The 21,081-nt window shown below is 31.8% G+C and overlaps 1 protein-coding gene across 3 annotated transcripts; it reads left to right on the top strand.

The window, feature by feature from the left end:
- Positions 1 to 81: 81 nt before the first annotated feature.
- On the top strand, positions 82 to 20,912 carry LOC130449813 (ras GTPase-activating protein-binding protein 2). 3 transcript variants are annotated; one of them, XM_056787836.1, is made up of 9 exons: positions 82 to 289; positions 654 to 805; positions 8,875 to 9,028; positions 13,398 to 13,615; positions 14,189 to 14,394; positions 14,509 to 14,727; positions 14,787 to 15,098; positions 16,117 to 16,358; positions 16,417 to 20,912. In XM_056787836.1, exons 2-9 carry the CDS (start codon positions 708 to 710, stop codon positions 16,714 to 16,716), a joined length of 1,749 nt encoding a protein of 582 aa, XP_056643814.1. In that variant the 5' UTR covers positions 82 to 289; positions 654 to 707; the 3' UTR covers positions 16,717 to 20,912. The 3 variants fall into 3 exon arrangements, with proteins under 3 accessions (XP_056643814.1, XP_056643812.1, XP_056643813.1); XM_056787834.1 differs by having other exon boundaries at positions 105 to 289; positions 680 to 805; XM_056787835.1 differs by having other exon boundaries at positions 105 to 289; positions 689 to 805.
- The last annotated feature ends 169 nt before the right edge of the window (positions 20,913 to 21,081 follow it).

A 21,081-nucleotide genomic window follows, 5' to 3' on the forward strand; every position in this document is an offset into this window, starting at 1 on the left:
TATCATGTTTCCGCTACCCGTGTGCCACAAACCGGAAATACTTTGAGTTCTAGATTCCGATACGGCCTTGGATGGCGCTGAATTCTATGCGGATAAAATAGAAACCAACCATACCCGACTACCAACTCCACTCTCTACTTGCCAATTTTATGAAGTTTACACCCGTGTACTTTGCTTCTGTGGCGTAGTCTGAAAACAGTACATTTTTTATAAAAATAAGCCCAAATTTCTTTATATCAAAGTAATTTTGCTGTAGTATTTTTTCTGTCTACTTGTGCAATCTGCAAAGGTAAGCAAATGAATTTTTTACTAACGGGTTGTAGACTATTCCACGCCGGTTTTTATTTCGACATGGACAGGAATGTCCAATCGTGATCGAGATAAATATCAAAAATACTTTTCGGAATTAATAATATTCCGCTTGGAGCATTAAGTACGGTAGATATTTGTTTTGTATCAAAGATTTCGGTACTACACACTTTTTGTTTAATGTGCATGCCATTTATATACCTCATGTTGATTTACGAAAATTTCTTTGTTATTTGCTAACTTCAAATTCATTTTTCTTGTTAAACAATCGATTTGATTAATATTTAAAATTAATATGTATCTACGAACATGAAACGTTAACATCTGCGATATTTTTGTAATAGTTTGCAGATTATTGTTTATTCGACAGCATTTTTAGTCCCAGTAAATCGTTAGGAATGGTAATGGAGGCTCCCCCATCACCCCAAAGTGTAGGAAGAGAATTCGTGAGGCAGTACTACACATTGCTGAACAAGGCACCCACCCATCTTCACAGGTAAGTTATAGCTTATAAGTGTAGTGCCTTTTTAAAATAATTGAAAAGATTTTTAGATACATTTAGTAGAGTCAGAAGAAAGAATTTTTCAATGTCTACATTTTATTACATGTATATTAGTTTGCTTTAATTATAATAATATACAGAGTCAATATACTTACATTGTAAATGATATTTTTTTGGTATGTTCTACCAGACATGTCACATTTTTTAATATAAATATTGACAAATAATTTGATTTATTGATAGAATTAATAATCTCAATTGAGGGTTGTATACGAATAGTTCTAACTCACGAATAGTTAAAATGAACTATATGTGATAATTTTCAAAACACATGTACTAAGAACATATTTCAAATCATATTAGAGATTTAAAATGTCTTTATTTGTTTTTCTTTTGCAAAAATTGATATATGTAAAATAGATTAAGTAAAACTAAATGCATGTTTTGATGCTCCTCAATTGCATGTATAGGGGTTAGGGTGGGTCAAAAACATTTTTAGGTACTACGAAAATATCTTCCAAGATGACGAAAAAAAAATTCTGGTAAAGTTCGAGCTCTTAATACCAATATTTAGAAGTACCGCATTGTGATTTTTGATTTCCCATTTTCCCATCCATTTTTTTTAAAGCATTTTGTAGGAAATTGAACAGCCTACAAAAAAGGACTGAAATAATTTTTCCCTTTCAACTTGGTCAAAAGTTATTCACAGTTAAAGATAAACCTAAAATAATACATTGATGATTTTCACAATATTTTATAGTTTTCTACAAAAAAATGTCTCAAAAACATAAAACAACATATTATTTATGATTTTCTCATTTTCACTTGCCAAATTTATTGAGAAAAACTTATAGTTATAGTATATATAGTATATATATATATATATATATATATATATATATATATATATATATATATATATATATATAGTATATATATATATATAGTATATTATAGTTATAGTATGATTTGAATGAAAGCGTTGACAACTGATTTCAATGTAGTCAGAAGCACTGTTAATATTTTTGATGTAATTATGTCTATTATTTAATTATTTGTTATTTGAAATCAGACCTTTTTTGTAGGCCGCTTAATTCCCTAATTTTCCCAATAATTCGTTGAGATGGGGAGATGGGTTGGGATTGTTTACTAATAGTTATTCTCGGTAATCAATTGTCTCCTTAGGTGGAGTTTCACAGATTAAAATAAGAATGAACTAAGATCGGAAGATTAAAATCAATTTGTATTTTCTTAATAATAAATTCATGTAAGAAAACTTAATAATTTCATATATCAGTACATTTATTGGAGAAAAAAATTTTTTTAGCATTTAATTAAGTTCTTAACTTGATATAATTTTTTAATCTTTTATGAATAATGGACAGTTATATTTGAAATTCTAAGCAACTGTCCAAGTTCTTGATTCAACTTTCTGAATGTTGGTTCAGTCGTATTTTTATAAGTTTTACAAACAAATAAGAATTAATCCTAAATATTTTTCATTAAATACAACAACAATAATAATGGTGAAACTAATAGGAAAATTCCCATGTGCAAAATGTTTCATCTGCAAAAAAGTAACTTTTCAATAGAAAATGAAATCCATCCTACTAACATAACACTTTCCTGGAATTGAGTGTAACTTTTGCAGATAGTACACAGAGATGTACTAATGTACCTAGATGCGGGTAAAGTTGCATCAGCATCCATTTGGTTCCTATGATTGTAGTCTTTGAATCCTCTGATTGTAACTATAACAGTTTAACTTACAACTCCATTCTTTTTAGTGCATAAAATGAATGATTAAATGAGCTTATATCATTGGTCATAAAGTCTGCATTTTCACTTCGCACATTCCTAGCTTTGCCACTGCTTGTACAAAACTAGTGTCTTCATATAGCACTGAAATTCCCTATACCAAAATATCTTCTTAACATTTTCTTAGTGCAGATAAATTTTGACGAAACTGAATGCCAAAGTGTGGCAAGAGTCGAGTTGACGGTTCTCGTTAACTCCGGGAACATTAGTTTTTAATATGTAAATGTGTGAACATGTACTAGCAATTTTTGTACCTTTTTATTATTCTTGTTATGTTATAATTAAAATTTAAGTATGAGCAATCAGTGTCATTTACAGTCCACTTAAGTGAACACAATATTATTAACATAAACAAACCCAACCATAAACTTACCAGTATACTCGAAATCTCTTGTTAGTTAAAAAAATTAGGCATTCCATCCATGCTGTACTTTGTATACTTATTAAACAATGGATTTCTATTTCCATTGAGTGGTATATATATTGTAAGGTATTTATTGCAACTTGAATTCTCTTAGATTGTGTGGATTTGGAATATAATGTGGACTAGTGATTCAAATTTAGTTCAGATTGTGTCCCATTCTTTTTAGATCATAAGATTGATTATTTAAAGGTTTTGTTAAGGGAGTTGTAGATTTTCTTCTATACATTAGATCACTACCTTCGTTCAGTATGCAATATCTTGTTAGCACACTTTTCGTAATAATAAATTTATGTAGATTATATTATTTTCGAAACATTTTGAGAATTAATTGATTATTAGTATGTAATTAAAATGGGTCTTTCCTACAAGAAAATTTCCGTAGCCTACTCCTTTCCGAGATATCACCCTTAAAAGGTGGTTGTTTTAGGTGCAATGCAGAAAACTAACTACAGGTATTTTTTCAATATTCCTGTTACGGGGGTCGAATTAGCAACCCTTACTTTGGAGCATTCATTATTAATTTTATTATATTTTATATCTTTACTGTTTTCTACTGAATTATGGTGTTTATTTTTCTTTGCAGTTATTGGTTTTGTGAAAAAAAATTTAAAATTAAAAAAATTTTCAAATAGAACGAGGATTTTAAGTTATAATTTTATTCTATAAAACTTCATCAGTTGCTAATTTCACCCCCGTAAAATGTAACAGGAACAGGAACAGAAAATACCCGTAGTTAGTTCTTTGGCTTTATTGAAATTTAAAAAAAATTAAAATTCAGTTTTAGTAAGCGCCTTTTAAGGGTGATATCTCGGAAAAGGGTGGATTAAAAAAAATTTGTTATAGGAAAGACCCATCTTAATTTCATAAGAGCAATTATCTCCTGAAATTTGTAACATGAATTTAGAAACACTTGAATTATCTTGCTCATTTAAACATACAAACTCCTCGAGTTGTTAAAATGTTTTCTGAAAATTACCACTTTTATTTTAGGAATCTTTTTTTAATCATTTGAATTCCATTAATCTGGTATTTTGCTCGGAAAACTCAATTACCATATTTGTTTGAAAAACAAACTCATTTTAAAAGGATTTATCTCATTACTTTATTTGGAAATCTATTACGATAAGTGTGTCATGACTAGTATGTATAATTTGAGTGCTAAAATTTGAAATACTTTCTATTCTATCTAATCATAAATAACGAATATTAATCATCATATTCATCATATACCAGGTCTGACTATTAAATAACGAGACTGCGCACCTAGAGGGCGCCCGGCAAAATATCTTGTTTATGCATGTCCCAAAACTCGTTTCTGTCACTATTATAATATTTGTGCAGTACCGGTTTAAAACGAACGTGTTTCTTTCTCGTGACGCAAAACAGAGGCGACGTATCAATCTCAAATTTCTCGTTAAATTGAAAAAACTCCCAACAGAGTGCTGTAAATTGTTGCATAAGTCTTATGGGGACAATTCTCTATCTCGTGCGCGTGTTTTTGATTAGTGTAACCGCTTTAGTGAGGACCGAGAGGGCACTGAGGATGGCCAGAGCCTAGGTCGCCTTTGAATGTTTCAACTCCGGAATGAGTGACCAAAATCAACAAAATTGTGCGTGCAGATCATCGAATGAGGCTGGATGATTGCCGAGGCTGTAAACGCCGATAAAGAAACGGTTAGAAAAATTTTACACGATGAACTACACATGTCAAAAGTTGGTGCCAAAAAATCTGACTCCTGACCAAAAGCTCTGGCGTCAACGGGTCTGCTTAGATTTCCTAGGAAGGTTGGAAAAATATCTGCTTTCACATTGAGTCGATGGAAACTGTAGAGGAAACAGCAGAGCTCCTAAAGGCACTCACCAAAGAAGACTTCCAGCACATATTCGATCAATGGAAAAAACAAATGGAAAGATGTGCGACAAGGAAAGGGGAGCATTCGAATAATTTTTATAATGAAACCCTTTTTCGTAATCAGATTCGTTATTTAATAGCCAAATCTCGTATTGTATAAATTTTATAAACTATTCTTTCCAAACTTATTATTTCAAAGTGAATGTTCCAAAATTTTTGTGTATACTTTTCTTTTTGTCATGGTAGAAATGAAAATTTATAAATTTCAACTCGAAATTTTGTGGTTCTCATAAATTCTAATTTCTTCTATTCACTTTAATCATTCGCTCCTTCAATAGCTAATCCAAGACCCTTGCATATTCTCTTTTAGAACGATTTCAGAGTATTCCAGTAGTTCTAGATAACAATAAATGTATATAACTTTTATTTTGGTCTTAAAGGGGACTCAAAGTATTTTCAAGCCTGCCTTAGCTACTTCTGCCACATGAATACTGCTCCTAACCTCAATAAATAACAAGCGATAGTTTTGGTTATCTTTATATCCAAATCCTGAGCTGCAGTGTCAGCCTTCCTTGTAAAAATAGCAGCCTGAGCTTTTGCTGTATTAAACGCAATCAGATTGTCTTCTAGTTTATACCAAAGTAAAATACTTGTACCAAATTCTTGAAGTTCCAACACTATATATTAGAAAATGAAGCATATAAATCAAATACTGGGTTTGATATTTCTTTTAGTAAGTCTAACTTTAATTTAGAATTTTCTCTTTATGATTATGGAAACTGTTTCTTTCGTTCAAGCTTCATTTAAAAAATTTTGATAGCATACCCATAGCGTTAACGATGAGGCAGTTTATTTTTCTAAATTGTGATTTTGAATCAGTCAAAAACTTGATGTTTGTTTTTTTTGCATTTCAATTTTTGTTTTATAAAACGATTCTCTTCTTCCATATCCCATTCTTTTTATAAATTTTTTACATGGAAAACGTACAATCTGATTGGCATATAAGACCTCATACCACAATATCAATCACTCTACAATTAATGGTGTTATACAAGGTGTTCGCTGTAATTTGTTTTACCGCAATTTTGGTAAACATTAGTGTTGTTCATATTTGGCCATCTTAAAGTAGAGACGTGGAAAATTCATTATGGAAAAATATTCTGTAAACCAACGTGTTTTAATCGTTAAATCACTCATCGATTACTATGACGATGAGAAAGTTATGTGAAATTTTTGGGAGAAACAACGTGCCAACAAGACGCACTCTTTATCGTGTAGTGAATTATTTCGAAGAGACTGTTGCTCAAGAAAGTGTTTAAAACAATCCATCAACCTCAATTCGACGCCGTGGTCAGGAGCTTGGTCTTCAAAGAACAATTTTGCACAAGGATTTGGTTTTGTTTCCATTTAAGATTCAGTTGATACAAGAGCTTCTCCAGAAGACCATTTACGCCGCCTTACATATGCAATTGGATGTTACAGCTCGCCCATGACAACCCCGATTTTCATGAAAAAATCATAATGAGTGACGAGGCACATTTCCATTTGAATGGATATGTGAATAAAGAGGATAGTCGGTTCTGGGCAATGGAAAACCCTCAAATTATTCATCAGTCACATTTGCATCCATTAAAAGTGACAGTCTGATGTGCAATGATTGAAAACTTTAACGCCACAACTGCATGCTTTGGGATTGATTAACATGTGATATCAACAAGACGGTGTCACATCGCATACAGCCGAGATTACAATGAAATTACTGAGAGACCTCTTTCCATAACAAGTTATTTCAAGAAATGCTGATGTTGATTGGCCTCCACGGTCGCCTGATTTGACTGCTCCGGACTACTTTTTGTAGGGATATATGAAAAGCAAGGTTTATGCAAACAAACCAGAAACGCTGGAGCAATTCAAACAAAATATTCGTGATTAAGTTCATGGAATACGGCGTGTAATGTAATGAAAAATGTGCTCAAAATGAGATCCATTAACTTTCATTTAATCAAAAATTATAAACAAACAAATTAGTATACCTTTACGGTGGACACCTGTTAGTTGAATTTTTTAACAGAATCGTAAATATTTCACATTAACGTCTACATGTTATCATAACCATTTTAACAATAAAAAGTTTGAATGCAGTATTAATACACGATTAGTCATTTTTTATACATTGTGCTATGACTATTATATAACCTTTAACTTATTTTTTATTATTTATTAAAACTTCTACTCAATTTCATATTAAAAAATATTTTATTGCTATTATAATATAAAAATTTCAGTGTATGAACGATACAAAAAGGAATGCAGCATTTAATTAAATAATATATTACACAAAAAATTGAAACACATCTGATCAAATGAAAAATGAAGCTCATAAAAAGTTCTAAAAAAAGTTACATATAGTTTTTGGCTACTGTGACTCAATGACTCAGAAGGACTCATTTAAAGTAAAAGGGTTGCGGGGAAAACAAAGATTTGTCGATTTAAAATTACCTAGACCTAAAATTAAGAACATTTAAAAACACATTTCAAAATATTTACATAGTTATATTAGACTGGTCAAGTTTTTGTTACACACTGTAGCAATGCGCTGAAATCGAAAATTTAATCAATTTAATTTCCGATAGTTTTTAATTCCGTCCAGCATATCGCCTATTTCTCTATCTATTACTCATTTACTTATCCGCAGTCAATAAAGATAAGATAATATCATTCTATTAGATATTTTGAATAACTTACTCATACCCTTTGTTCGATAAACAAGTTGATAATTTTTTTTTTAGTTTACCAGTTGGTTTCTATATATACATTATATTTTTTGAATATAATTATTGAGTATAATAACTGTTTAGAAATAGTATGAACCAATTAAAAGTGGAAGTGAGTATCTCTACTTGAAAAACAAATAATAATTAGCGAAACTGTACGAAGAAAAAAATCTTGAAAACGTCCGTCCTTTTTCATCATAACAACGCGTCACTAATCGCTATTAATTTGCGAGTTGAATATATTTCTGCTTGTCCACGTCCGTCCTATTCGCCAGATTTAGCACCACACTACTTCCGACTTTCCGAAAATAGAAAATTTCTTAAACTTAAACATTCTTATATTGAGAAGAGTAGATAAAAGTATAGATACGATACAGTTGTACTGTGTAACGACTTGAATGGACTGCAATGCCTTTTAAACGCCATTAACTGTTCTAAAACAAAATATATGGTATTTGTTTTTCGAAAAATCATTAAAGGACGTCATTTTTTTTTAACATAATTCCCTACCGTTTTAGCTAAAAAAGCATTTGTTGATTGTTGTATTTGAGGTTATTTGATGTGATTCGGGCCTTGTAGTATTAACAATAATGGAAAACAATTTAGTTCTGTCTTGCACTGCTGCTAAGAACAGCGACACTAGCGCTGGCTCTGCTACAAAGGAAGTTTTAGTGTACACTTCCTGAACTATTTCTGCAATGCAGCTTCCAAGAACAAAACTATTAGACGGCCGGCTTAGACGCTACGTCACAAAATTTACTGTATTTCTGGAAATAATGCGAATTTTTAAAAATCCGTTCAAGGGCATATTCTTAAAGGTCTAAGCTTTGAAAATTTGCAAAAAAATCGATTTTTTTCTCAAATTTCTAGACCGGATTACCCCCTTAATGTTAAACATACCCATCATTCTCTAAATTATTTAATGTAAATAATTGTGAAATGAGGTATAGAATTTCAAAGGTCAGTAGAGACTGCAAATCTGTAAATCAGCCATTGCTCTCATCACATCTAGGTAGATAAAAGGGTTTTTTGCGAAAATATTTAGCAATTATAAAAATTTCGACATATCTTTAGATTTCATGAATATTTTTAGTAACATTAATAGAATTATTTAAGAAATTCAATTAAATTAAAAATTGTTTTTTCGTTTTGTCATTAGAAATACATTTTTATATACCCACTTATTTTTTTCCAGATTTTACAATCATCAATCTTCGTTCATTCATGGAGGATTAGATCCTCCAAATCGCGAGAGCAGCCCTGTCATCGGCCAAAAACAAATTCACCAGAAAATTCAACAACTTAACTTTCGAGATTGTCATGCTAAGATTACTCAGGTTGATTCTCAGGTGAGCAAAAATTTTTTTCTATCAAGTTAAAGACACACTGTTTGCACTACCACTACACCAACCCTCACATTTCCGCCGTCTGACGGACGTTTCGATAACCAAGTTATCGTCTTCAGCAACTTGACTGGACCACAAAGGGTTTCCAAAATTTCAATTTAGTATGTATCGGAAAGTCATATTTTCGCCACTTTACTTGCAGCAAGACAACGTGCAGCGCAGTACAAAATAAAGCTCAGTTGATAAGTTCCTTGTTGATTTAGTGCCATATATGTTTTGGTTCTAGTCACTTTTGGTTTAACAACCAATTGGTGGTCAAACCAGCCGATTTATTGGGTACTTTTGTCGAACCATTTCGATTTCTTTGGTCAATATAATCCAGTTGTAGATCTTCAATATGAAGGTTTGACAGTTTGTTTGCTGCACAAATGAAGGAATGGTTGGTTTTGGTCGCTAGCAGGAATGATCTAATGACAAAATACATTTAGTAGAAACAGAACCGTGAATAATTCCTGATTAAACACAATTTTTCCTTGGCACGTCTAAAGGCGATTTCTTCTATGTTCAACAGTAAAAAGTAACAACAACTGGGGTAGGGTAAAAAGGTCGAAACCTTTTTATTCGACTATGAACGCATTCCAAGAAATGCTCTGCCAGTTACTGTTTTTTCTGTCGATGAGTAACGATCTTTTACAAGTTGATAACTTTAAGGAGACGAAATTTGCCCTCTATTGTATACATCAAGTGTAATGAAGATTATCTTTTAAACATCCCCTCAATTCAATAAGTTGGTAGGACTTCCAGGTAATATTTACCCAAACAAAACCAGTGAATTAGAATTAATTTTGTGAAAACTTTTGTTATTTTTCTTCTGTAAGTATTATTTTTTCGTTAACACAGATTATAAATAACAGATCTTAAAACTGATTACTAAAAGGTAGCATTCACATCTTCCTTAGAAACGCCCCGTTTTCAGACTCCTCGTTTAAAACGCAGGTAAAAATCCATTCTTGAATATATGTTCTCTTTCAAGGTGAAAGTTCCATGGATGCATACGGGAAGTTGAACAAAAATTTGTTTTTAAAACTAGGGATATATAAATGGGCAGAACTAATCTTAATTGTTTTGACCGTTATCGTGGATTTGATGATTGAATAACATATGATTTCACAGTAATGTACGAATTTCATGTTTACATTTTTATTATCAACAGATATGTAAAGATGGTATCAAACTTATTTATTACAAGGTTATAATATTAGATAACTGTACATACGCTATTCCAAAATATTTTGCGATAAGGTTTGTCCCGACCGATCATTTTAAGAATGTCGCGAAATTATTCAGAAATTATTTTCATCGGTTTGGTGCGCGATTCCAAAAAAAATTTGATGTTTAAAATTGTTATTCAGTTGTTGGTAGAAGATAAAATTAATCATTAGATCGACACTCTCAAATGTATGAAAAATTTTGGCATTCTCTGTAACAATTTCGATAAATAATCGTCACTTATTTGGTTCTAATCGTTTTTCAGGACATTCCAAGAATTTGAAGTGGAAGTTGAACACTGCTTTATGACTCCTCTGTCCAATTTATCCCACAACTCAATCAGTTTGAGATCGGGCGACTGTGATAACCAAATCACTACATTCAGTAAATATTTCATTCCCAATTCCTTCAAATACTCTTTGCAGAGCTAGCTTGGTATCGTTGTCAAACTGGAAGAGAAATTTTCGTCCGATCAGGCGCAGTCTTAAACGTATTACATTTTTCTTTAATATTTTTTTGTAGCTTTCTTCAAAATCCCTTCAATTCAATTCAAGTCTCCAGTCACCCTTCCTCCAAAACATCCTCAAACCATCACCGAACCTCCGCCGTGTTTTAGAGTTGAGATTACACATTGATCTAATATCCGTTCTTCCTTTGACCTGCGCACAAGCACTCAAAGGCAGATCACAATATTAGTTGATCTGAATTCGGGACTCGTGTCGTCGATCACGTTTACTGATCCAACATGTCACAACACGTTCTTGCGTCTTGCCAAAGCTTCTGATGGATGTTTATTTTTCCACATTGTAATCCACAGTGTGTCGGGATATTTTTAATTCGGCCGTTATGGTACGGTTACTTTATCCTAGTCTACAAAGACTTAATATAAATGTAAATTTTCAACCCATAGTTTCTTGCTTTTACCCATTTTGAAACTTACATGTCTCAGTTTGCGAGAACGAAAATACTTCGTATACGAACTTCACAAAAATATGTTTTGATTAGGTTAGGTTTTTGCGGGACCAAACTACATTCAAAGTTGAAGATGGTAAACAAATCAGCCGGTAATGGCAAGTTTTAACTTGTCCTCATCGAAAAAACTTTGAACCAGTGTACTCATTTTAATATTTGACCCGGACAAAAAAATAATACGTCGTTACGCATCTATGGAGAAAATATGCCCTACTTTTCTTTCGCCGGGATGAAAAGTTCGTCCTTGACGTATTCCAACTCACTAGGTCTCACTAGAATCTTCTTATTAAACAAATAGAAAAAAAAAAACAAAAAATTTCGTTGTAAGAAAGGTTAAAATAATCAGTTGAACATTATCCAATATTGTCAGATGTGGCAATCAATACAAAAATACAGGCCAATAAAGACACACAAAATTGTATCTTAATTTCACTTCACATAATGATCCTAACGTTGCTCCAGTGAGTCACAGCATCCTTGATAATAAATAAAGTCGCAGAGGACAATATCTGGACTAAAGGCAGCATTGTTGTAATGCAAAAGCTGTGACACAATCGATGAGGAATTTTAGTACTAGTGATTGGGTCGTACAAGGAAAAACCGCTTCAACAGATTTTCCAAAAAAGTAACATAGAACTGACGAATCACTGTTTGCAGGCAGGACCACATTTATGATCAACGATACCGCTTGTTTTTGGCATACACTTGTCTTCATACACCAACTGTAATTTGTGAAAGATTTTCGAGGGTTTTTTACAAATACAGTGTTGCCAGTTCCCGAGTTAACACTATAGGTTCGTTGCAACCTTAGCTCGGTGATGATCCTCGCAATAGAGATTATGTGTTCCGGGACGGTATTTTCGATACTTGGTTGATAGCAAGTACTGTTCAAGAACCGTGCATAGCTGGAGATTGCATTGAAAATATTTAAACGTTTCAATGATCGTTTCAGGAACGGTCCTGTCTAGCAGATTGGAACAAACCTTATATTACTGGAACTTGGTTGCTACACCTTGTATCTCGCAGCTGTTTTTCAAATTCTTCAAGAGTCAAAGCTGTGGCAATATTTTTTTAGTAACACTAAATCAAAATTTAATTGTTGTTAAATCTGGTGATCAGGGATGCTGAAACCATAAACAATAAGTTTTTATAAAAAAATAATTTTGGTTTTGAATCGAAAGACATATTATCACAAACACAATCCCACCATATTCTGGTTAAGTGGGAAGAGAATCCCATAGGGACAGTATTGAAATTCACTCGGTTAGTTCAAGGTTTTACATCGAGATTCCTATGTTCTGAAAAATTGTTTTTAATACTGTATACATTTAATTTCGTGATTAGTTGCAAAATTTTACTGCTTTTTTTTCTTTTCTGATAACCGTTATCAATGTAGAATATAATTGTTATCTATTTGAAAAATTCAATAGGTTTTGAATATGTGCAATAAAATATTAATAGATTCTTAATTTTTCTGGGTTTCACAGACCTTGTGTATTTGTACATTAATAACATGTATTTTTTTCTTTTTCAAAACATATTTTAGTTCTATCGCTCAAAGTCATGTAAAGAAAAATATATTCATTTATATATATCGTAAGAAAACTTACATTTTAAACCAAACAAAATGATGTTTGTCATAAATGAATATGACACACTCATTCTTAGTTTGATAGAAAATATAAATAGGTTAAGAAAAACCTGGAAAAACTTTATATATTGATTTCTTAACACATTTCTATATCTTAACAACTCATTGAAATTACGTTTTGCAGATTCATGGTTATAAATGTAAATCTATTTAAAATGAATATTTTGAGGTTAGGTTGGTGTCGGCTTATTCATACGGAATAATTTTGATATTCTATAATAATTATTCGTTTATTTTAAAACTCTTATTTATAATTATCCATATAATCAAAATCTCAACTCAGTCCAATAACATTGGTGCGCAAAATTTTTTCCCATACTTTATATATTCTGGTAAATAAAACTTATTTTTTGTTTTCTATTTGCAATAGTTATATAGTAATTTGGATTAGATAGATTCACAGCAGGTTTCATTTGTTGCTAGAAATTAATAATAAATCATCGTTCATAATTTTTTCATTATATAATGAAAAATGTTTAGGCTACACTTGGTAATGGCGTAGTAGTTCAAGTGACTGGAGAACTGTCTAATGCTGGTCAACCGATGCGTCGTTTCACTCAGACGTTTGTCTTGGCAGCACAATCCCCTAAGAAGTTTTATGTCCATAATGACATATTCCGCTACCAGGACGAAATTATCTCTGACGAAGAATGCGATGATGGTGTCCATTCTGAACCTGATGAGGAAGTTTCGACTGGGTAAGTCTTTCCAAAAATTTACGTTAACCGTAGCAAATGGAAGGCAAAAAAATTTAAATAGATCCTAATTTTTGTAGTTCAAAGAGGAATCTTTTGAAAAACAAATTATTTTTTAGGGTTTCTTAACTAGTAACATTTTGAGCAGTTCTACTAAAGTATGTCCTTATTCACTGACACCTAAACACCCTTATTCTACCGAATTTTCTAATCATTTATACTGTTTCCACTTTTGCTCTATATGAAACTTGATTGTTATTTCATGCACTAATCAATCAATCCCAGCATTTGTATCAGCTTTTAATATCTACTAATCCTTTGCATCAGGCACTCATCCCTTTGAATTTGAAATAGTATTTTTATCTAATTTTTTTCATATCAACCTGACTATTTACTATAGTAACTGTTCTATAAAATTTACACCAAATGCCTTATAATTTAAATTGTCAATAGGAATAGTTTATTATTATTTTACATTTAATCCCCTGGTGATAAGGGGACATACTGTAGATAGGCAGTCATATAATATCAATTTTTTGTGTTTGGGATTCTATATTTATATTTATTTGGTATTAGACAACCAATTGTGGAACATCAAGCTGCTATCAATCAACCAGCAATTGCTCCTTACTACAATCCTAATGCCGCGCAAATACCAGCTGCTATTCCTGCTGTACCAATCCATCATAATCAACAGCCACCACCGCCGCATGTAATCAATCCTCCAGTACCACCGACTGTCAATGGATCTATTCATCCTGAAGAAATGAACGTCATGCAAGGTAAAATATTTTTTCTTTTGGTTCATACTTAATTGAACTTTCTTAATAAATTCATAAAACTTTTTGTGTAACCAAAAATGTAAAACTTATACCTTATTATTTTGTATGTTTCAGGACCTGTTCCTTCCCTGGTTACTGTTCCTCAAACTCAACCAATTGCTACTCAACTTCCAGCAATGCAACAGGGTATTGTGCAAGCTCCAATTATCCAACAACCTCCCATTGAGGAGCCTCAGCCACCCATGGAGGAATTGGTCGAAGAACCATTGGATAATAGTTACTCTGAACCACAGGAAAATGAACAGGAACAGGACGTTAATGTTACTGAATCTGGTAATAATTTAACTATATTTAGGTGTTGAGATAATTGCCTGAGTCCTTATTTTTTATAGCTTCCAACGAACCAAAAACTTACGCGAACCTTCTGAAATCTGGTTCTAATTCGCCGTACGTTTCACCGCCATCTCAAACTGCAACTGCTCAAGGATCGCAATCCATGGTTCGTCCTGCTTCGCCGCAAGCTAACATAGGGTACCAGGGTACTGGTTCCCGCACTGCTAATGCAAACAGCGTCACTAATCGCAACAATGCAACTAGCGGCAACCAGAGACCGAATCAGCCGCCTCAAAGGATGTCTAATAGACAAGATTCAGGAAGAGGAAATACTGTTGGAGGTAGGAGTGGAAACGATGACGCCAATTTTGGTAAGAGCAGAAAGTGTTTATACACAATAGACTCATAAATATTAGGTTACAATCAATTGTATTGTGATTAAATCAATTTGTGTCGCTGATCTTTCCAGCAATGTAACTGATATAAGAATGTGGTTTACTTTATCCATTTTTCCTGGTGATTTTTCCTTAACAATGTTATATAATTATTATTACTGTTTTTTTTATTGGTATGCAGGGCAAAAATTGAAAGAATCAGACACTAGCTTAAGAAGCCGATGTTAAAATTTCCACTCTTCTATTTTGTAAATAGTGCAAGACGAGTTGTCTTCTCTCATCTTTGGTTTTTGATGTACTGTATTGGAAAATATTGTCAGAAATATCTCAAAGTCGTTGTAAAATCGCTTTCCAGCTTAATTCCAATCTACCAATGTAAATTTCAATATACTGTCCTTCATCGTTTTTCCTGCTACTCAGTTGATTCAACTCTGCCACTATTATTCTACTATGTGTCTTTCTGTTAGTAGGTTTCATTTTCATATATTAATGTAGATACTGTTATTGAGTTATATACTTCCATTTTTTGTCTTGCCCTTTTCCTTATTCCAGAATATTTTCTTATTTAAAGCATAGTGTATTTAATTTGCTTTTCTTACTGTTTGCTCTTTCTGTATATATTCCATCCTCTCTGAAAATGACTCCCAGGTATTCGAAAGTGGTCACATATTCTTTGTCATTTCATTATTAAGTCTTCCCCGTGTTTTCTTTTCTGATTTACTACCATCCTTATGAATTTCTTCCAAGGCATAGTATATTTAATTGACTATTCTTATTCTGTTCACTGTTTCAGTGTTTATCTCTCTATGTTTATACTTTTTTTCATATTTACCTCCATTCTCGGGTCTTCTGCTCTCTTTTTCATGTATCTATTTTTTTTCAGTATCTTCAATACTCTGCAACTAATCCGTCTATTTCAGCTGATTCTAAGTTTGTGTTATATATTGTAAAAAAATTTGAAATGATTAAAATGATTTTTAATTTAAAATTTTAGATGATAGAAGACGATCTCAAAGTCAAAATTTCAATGATGTCAACCAACTGTTTTTGGGCAATTTACCACATACTGCAACAGAAGAAGAACTTCGTGAGATATTTAGTGAATTTGGTGAGATTTTGGATTTGAGAGTTCACAGTAAACCATCTAAAGTAGGGCCTGGTGCTAGAGCGCCACCAAATTATGGTTTCATTACTTACGAAACTCAACAAGGCGTTGAAAATTGCTTAAAGGCAAAGGTAAGAACCAAATTTTGGCTTAGTAAAAATTTTCATTTAGATAAATGAATATTTTTAGCCGATCTATTATTCAAAGGAGGACAAAAACTCCATAATTTTGAACGTTGAAGAGAAGAAAACTAAGGATCGTACTTCTTATGGAGGCGGCCGCCCGATGGATAACAGGGACCAGAGGAGCGGTCGTGGGGACAACAGTGGTCAGAGACGCGGTATGGGAGGTCCGGGAGGACCGAACAGAAACAGCAACGGCGGGGTAGGTGGCCCACAAGGTCCTAATAACAGGACCAATACCTACAACAACAGAAATTCAGGGGGCGGACCTCCAAATCGAGGACAAAACACCTACAACCGTCGCTAACCGCATTTGTTTCAGTGTCTGTGACGGAGTGACAGATATTGCGCATGCGCCTACGTTGTCGCCGCGAGTTGCTCTAGTTTGTGTGTAAGAAAAAAAGTTTACGGGCGTGTACAGTGAGAATTATATTAAAAAAAAAATCGGAGCCGTTACTTGAAACGTTAGTGCCAATTGTGAACAATTTGCTGAAAAATATATTTACTTCAATCAGTTTTATCTGCGCCTTGTTAACCATTCTAAAAGCCATTCTTCCTTTTTCTCTCTCTCTCTCTTGGTAGTTATTTATAATTATTTTTCTTTTCTCAGATTGTACTTATTGGCTGTGTTTGTATTATAATTTAATGAGAATTGGTATCAAGATACCATTTTAGAATGGTATAATATGCCAGTTGTTAGTTCTGTCATTTACAATAATTGGAAATATTGTGTACCTTTACAGATTAGACTGAAAACTCTCGTTATTTGAATTATGTCTTTGTAGAGCTGTTTAATTTTTGGTATTAATCCTGTATTACATAATACAAGTTGTGATAGAGAAATTATGAACTATACCATTTTGGAGAGACCTGGGCTTTAATCAGTACAAACTGACAAGTGGACGTGTTTTTATTTAATTATTTTCAAAAATTATGTACAAATAGATTTCATTCAATACTATTTAGTTGAAATATGTAGATTTTTTAAACATCTGCAATGAAGTATCTTCTCATGGAAAATTATTTTCAACATAAAATAGATATTTCAATAAATCCCTTGATCATTGGAAGACACTCTGGATTGTAATTTTTACGATTTCATCAGTTTACAATAATAATTTTCATTTGCACCCAGTCAATACAATTCTTGACAGGGTTCGGCTATTTTGCCAAGTCTTCCTATTTTTTTAATCTCTGACTTCCATCTTGTTTTATTGTTCCCAACATTCCAATATTATGTTTTAATAATCACCAAAACATGCAAAGGGAACAAACATACTAGGTCCACCAATAGGCTTAACACTTTATTAAATTGCCATATCTTTGGGAAATTTCCCTAACTAACCATAGATTTAATGTAAAAATACAATATAGGAAAGTTTTTTTTTATCAAACATTCTGAATAAGTTGTAGCATTTGACTAGTATTTCTCGACTAATTTAAATTTAAGGATTGAATTAAATTCTAATACTGGCAAAATGTCAACACATTACTCTGTACCTGTACATTAACTCAGTGTTTATCAACTGCCTAAAGTTCAAAGACCTCTCATGTTGATACATTATTACTGACTGGAACTCACCAGTACATTAGCTTAACATTTCTTAATTGTTTTTTATCAGTACATTAACTCATCGTTTTTCAACTGCATTTACATCAATGATCCCCAATAATGATGCACCATTTCTGACTGAAACTCACCAGTACATTAGCATAATTTTTTTCAACCTGATTTAGTTGAAGGGGTGATAAAAACATTGTTTTGAACCAGTAAATTAAACTAATTGCTTTTCAACTGCATTTAACTCAAATACCTCTTATGTGAACATTATTGTCGACCAAGACCTAATGGTAGGTCATCTTAAAGTTTCTTAACGCGACTGAGTTGAAAAATCCATAAAAGTGTTGAACATATTATTTTGAACCAATACTTGCCAGTACATTAGCTCATTGTTGTCAACAGAATCAAATTCGAGCACTGGATAAATTTTCCAATGGATTATTGTGGATTGCTACTATTAGAAGAAACATTTTTAACAGGGGTTTACTTCCCAGAATCGACATTCTAAATGTAAGACTACTAGAATGAAAATAAAATAACTAAAACTTATTGAATTTTTTTCTGAAAATCAATGAGACCACATCTTGTTTATCTTGCTAACTAAAGTATTAATTTTAGGCATTATCCTAGTATCAACATGCAAAGTAGATCAAAATAAGATGATATGTATGTTTAATCTTGATGGTATCATAACTAAAAATATAGTTTTACATAAATAGGTTGGGGATAAAAAAATGAAATATTTCAATGACTTTGTTTTAAGATTCAGATATTTCTTTTTCTTCATCCAGAAGTACGGAATTTTTTTACTTCAGATCCTTTATACAATATTGGTCGAGTTTTCATTTTGTTGGCAGCTGATAGTCATAAAGCTACACAGCATTCCTCTATCAAACAAAATTAGTAATTCATCATTCATTCATTAATAATAAAATTTTTGGAATCAGTTGACTGTTGCTGTAGTGAAACTAGTTGCAGGTGAATTTATAGATTATGGACAAATAGATGGATTTTTCATGAATAGACAAATATTTCTTATTTGTTAATTACATTATTTCTAACACCTGGTTTGACACAGTGAGGCACAGATAATTTTTTACTAGTGATTATTTAGAAGTAAACATATTTTGACAGCTCATTGGCCCACAGGTCATTACTTTGTATTTACATACCTGTTATTTTATATACAGCAAGTAGTATTTATGTACAACTATTGATAAAATGACTAATGGAAACTAATTATGTGCTTTTTTTACATGTTGAAATTTGTTTTCGAGTACGAGTATTTCATTTTACCTGGATTTTGGAATAGTCTTTTTACTTTTTCTGAAATATTCAAGGCGCAAGTTAGTTTCTTTTTTTCTTTAAATCTGTACAGAAAAAGCAACTGCAATTTTACATGAGGCAGTATTTTGATAAGATTTTCCAAATATTCTAGTTGTTCTATGGTGAACCAAAAAACCTGTTAATTTAGAAAGATTTAGGTACCACTTAAAATGTAATATTTTTCTAATCAATGGCTTAAAATTTTTTTACGAATTTTTTCAAGATAAATAAATTTTTCTGTGCATGGAGCAATCCGTTAATAACAGCAATTGTCTTTCAAGCTTAATTTAAATCAAGACAAGTATGCAAAATCAAGTTTGTGTTAGTTTCTTGAACTATTTTGATTTAGTCATTGAGTATACTAGCCACTGTTTTTTTTTCAAAAATCAATTTTTGTGGAATTTAATGTAATGATACACTTTGATCCATTCTCTAATAAATTTAGAGAATAATTCGCTACTTTCGATTTGTGTTGTTTAGTATTAGTATTTATGACATTTGTTAACAGTTGCTTTGTCTGAAAATTGTTTTTTTTTTAAAGAGGATTTTCAACAGAAATGTAATTCATCATACTGATCAAGTTAACCTGGACACAATATAGTAATTAAAGCGTGTGTAATGCGAAAAGGTTATTGTTGCAATCAAATGGGTTTTGTACAGATACTACAAATAGTTAAATAAAAATTGGCGTCGCTTCTGAAAATTCCATGTATTTGCAGCATTTACTGTGTTTTTAGATTATCGTGCCTTATTTCGAGAAGGTACATTTGATAACATTTTTCTTTAAAAATAATTCCATATAACTTGCAAATATGCATAAATATAGTGGGAATCATTTAAATTGGAGGCAACTGTTTTTGTTGGATTAGACTAATTTCATAGTAGGCAAAATACTTTTTGACATAAAATGATTTTATAACCTCCAAAAAGTTGATGTTATGAGAATATTACAGAAAATCCAGTCATACACCACCCCTGAAATCGTCTATACTTAATTTTGATAAAAATTTAGTAATAACAAAAAACATCTGCATTTTATTTACTTTCAGACAGATCTTGCATTACGTTAACGTACAGGTTGTAGTAATGCTGACTTAACACTATATCCGGTCACGGTGATTTAAAAAAACGGGACTAAATAAATAATATCCACTATGACATAAGTAACTTCAAATACATAGCTGATAGCAAGTGTCAAAGTTGGATTGAGAATTTGTTTCAGCAATATTCATAGTGTGTGAGACCACCTGTATAGTAATTCTTCCTTTTACATAGTCAACAATTTAATCATAATTTGAATCTAGCGTCACTTTCAATTTTCGTGTAAAGTTGCTTCCATTTTATTTAAACCACACTGTATTGTAGATAATAATTCAATTATATACCCTTTAATTCGCATTATCAAAAACTAGTTTCATTTTCACTCATTTCAAGGGTATAATTAAAAACTGTAAAATTAAATATTGAAAAATAAAAAATGTAGTAAAATAGTGAGAAATACAATTTTTTACGAGATGAATTGTGTTTGCTTGTCTGAATCCTCTCCTTTTGTAACATTTTAAGACTTATGTTAATTTTATTTTCAACTTTTATTAAATCGATTTTCACAAAATAAATGTTTTTTTTTTCTTCATTGCAGTCAGTCTTTTGGGGCGAAGCTCTTAACATCGAAACTTACGTAGCTTGTTACTGTTTTTTTTTTCGAGTTTTTCCACAACGAAGTTTTCTTTCTAGTATTATTAAAACTAATCAATTTGTCAAATTTTGACAGTTAATGTGATAACT

Source organism: Diorhabda sublineata, chromosome 10 (genome assembly GCF_026230105.1).
Source record: "Diorhabda sublineata isolate icDioSubl1.1 chromosome 10, icDioSubl1.1, whole genome shotgun sequence".
NCBI lineage: Eukaryota > Metazoa > Arthropoda > Insecta > Coleoptera > Chrysomelidae > Diorhabda > Diorhabda sublineata.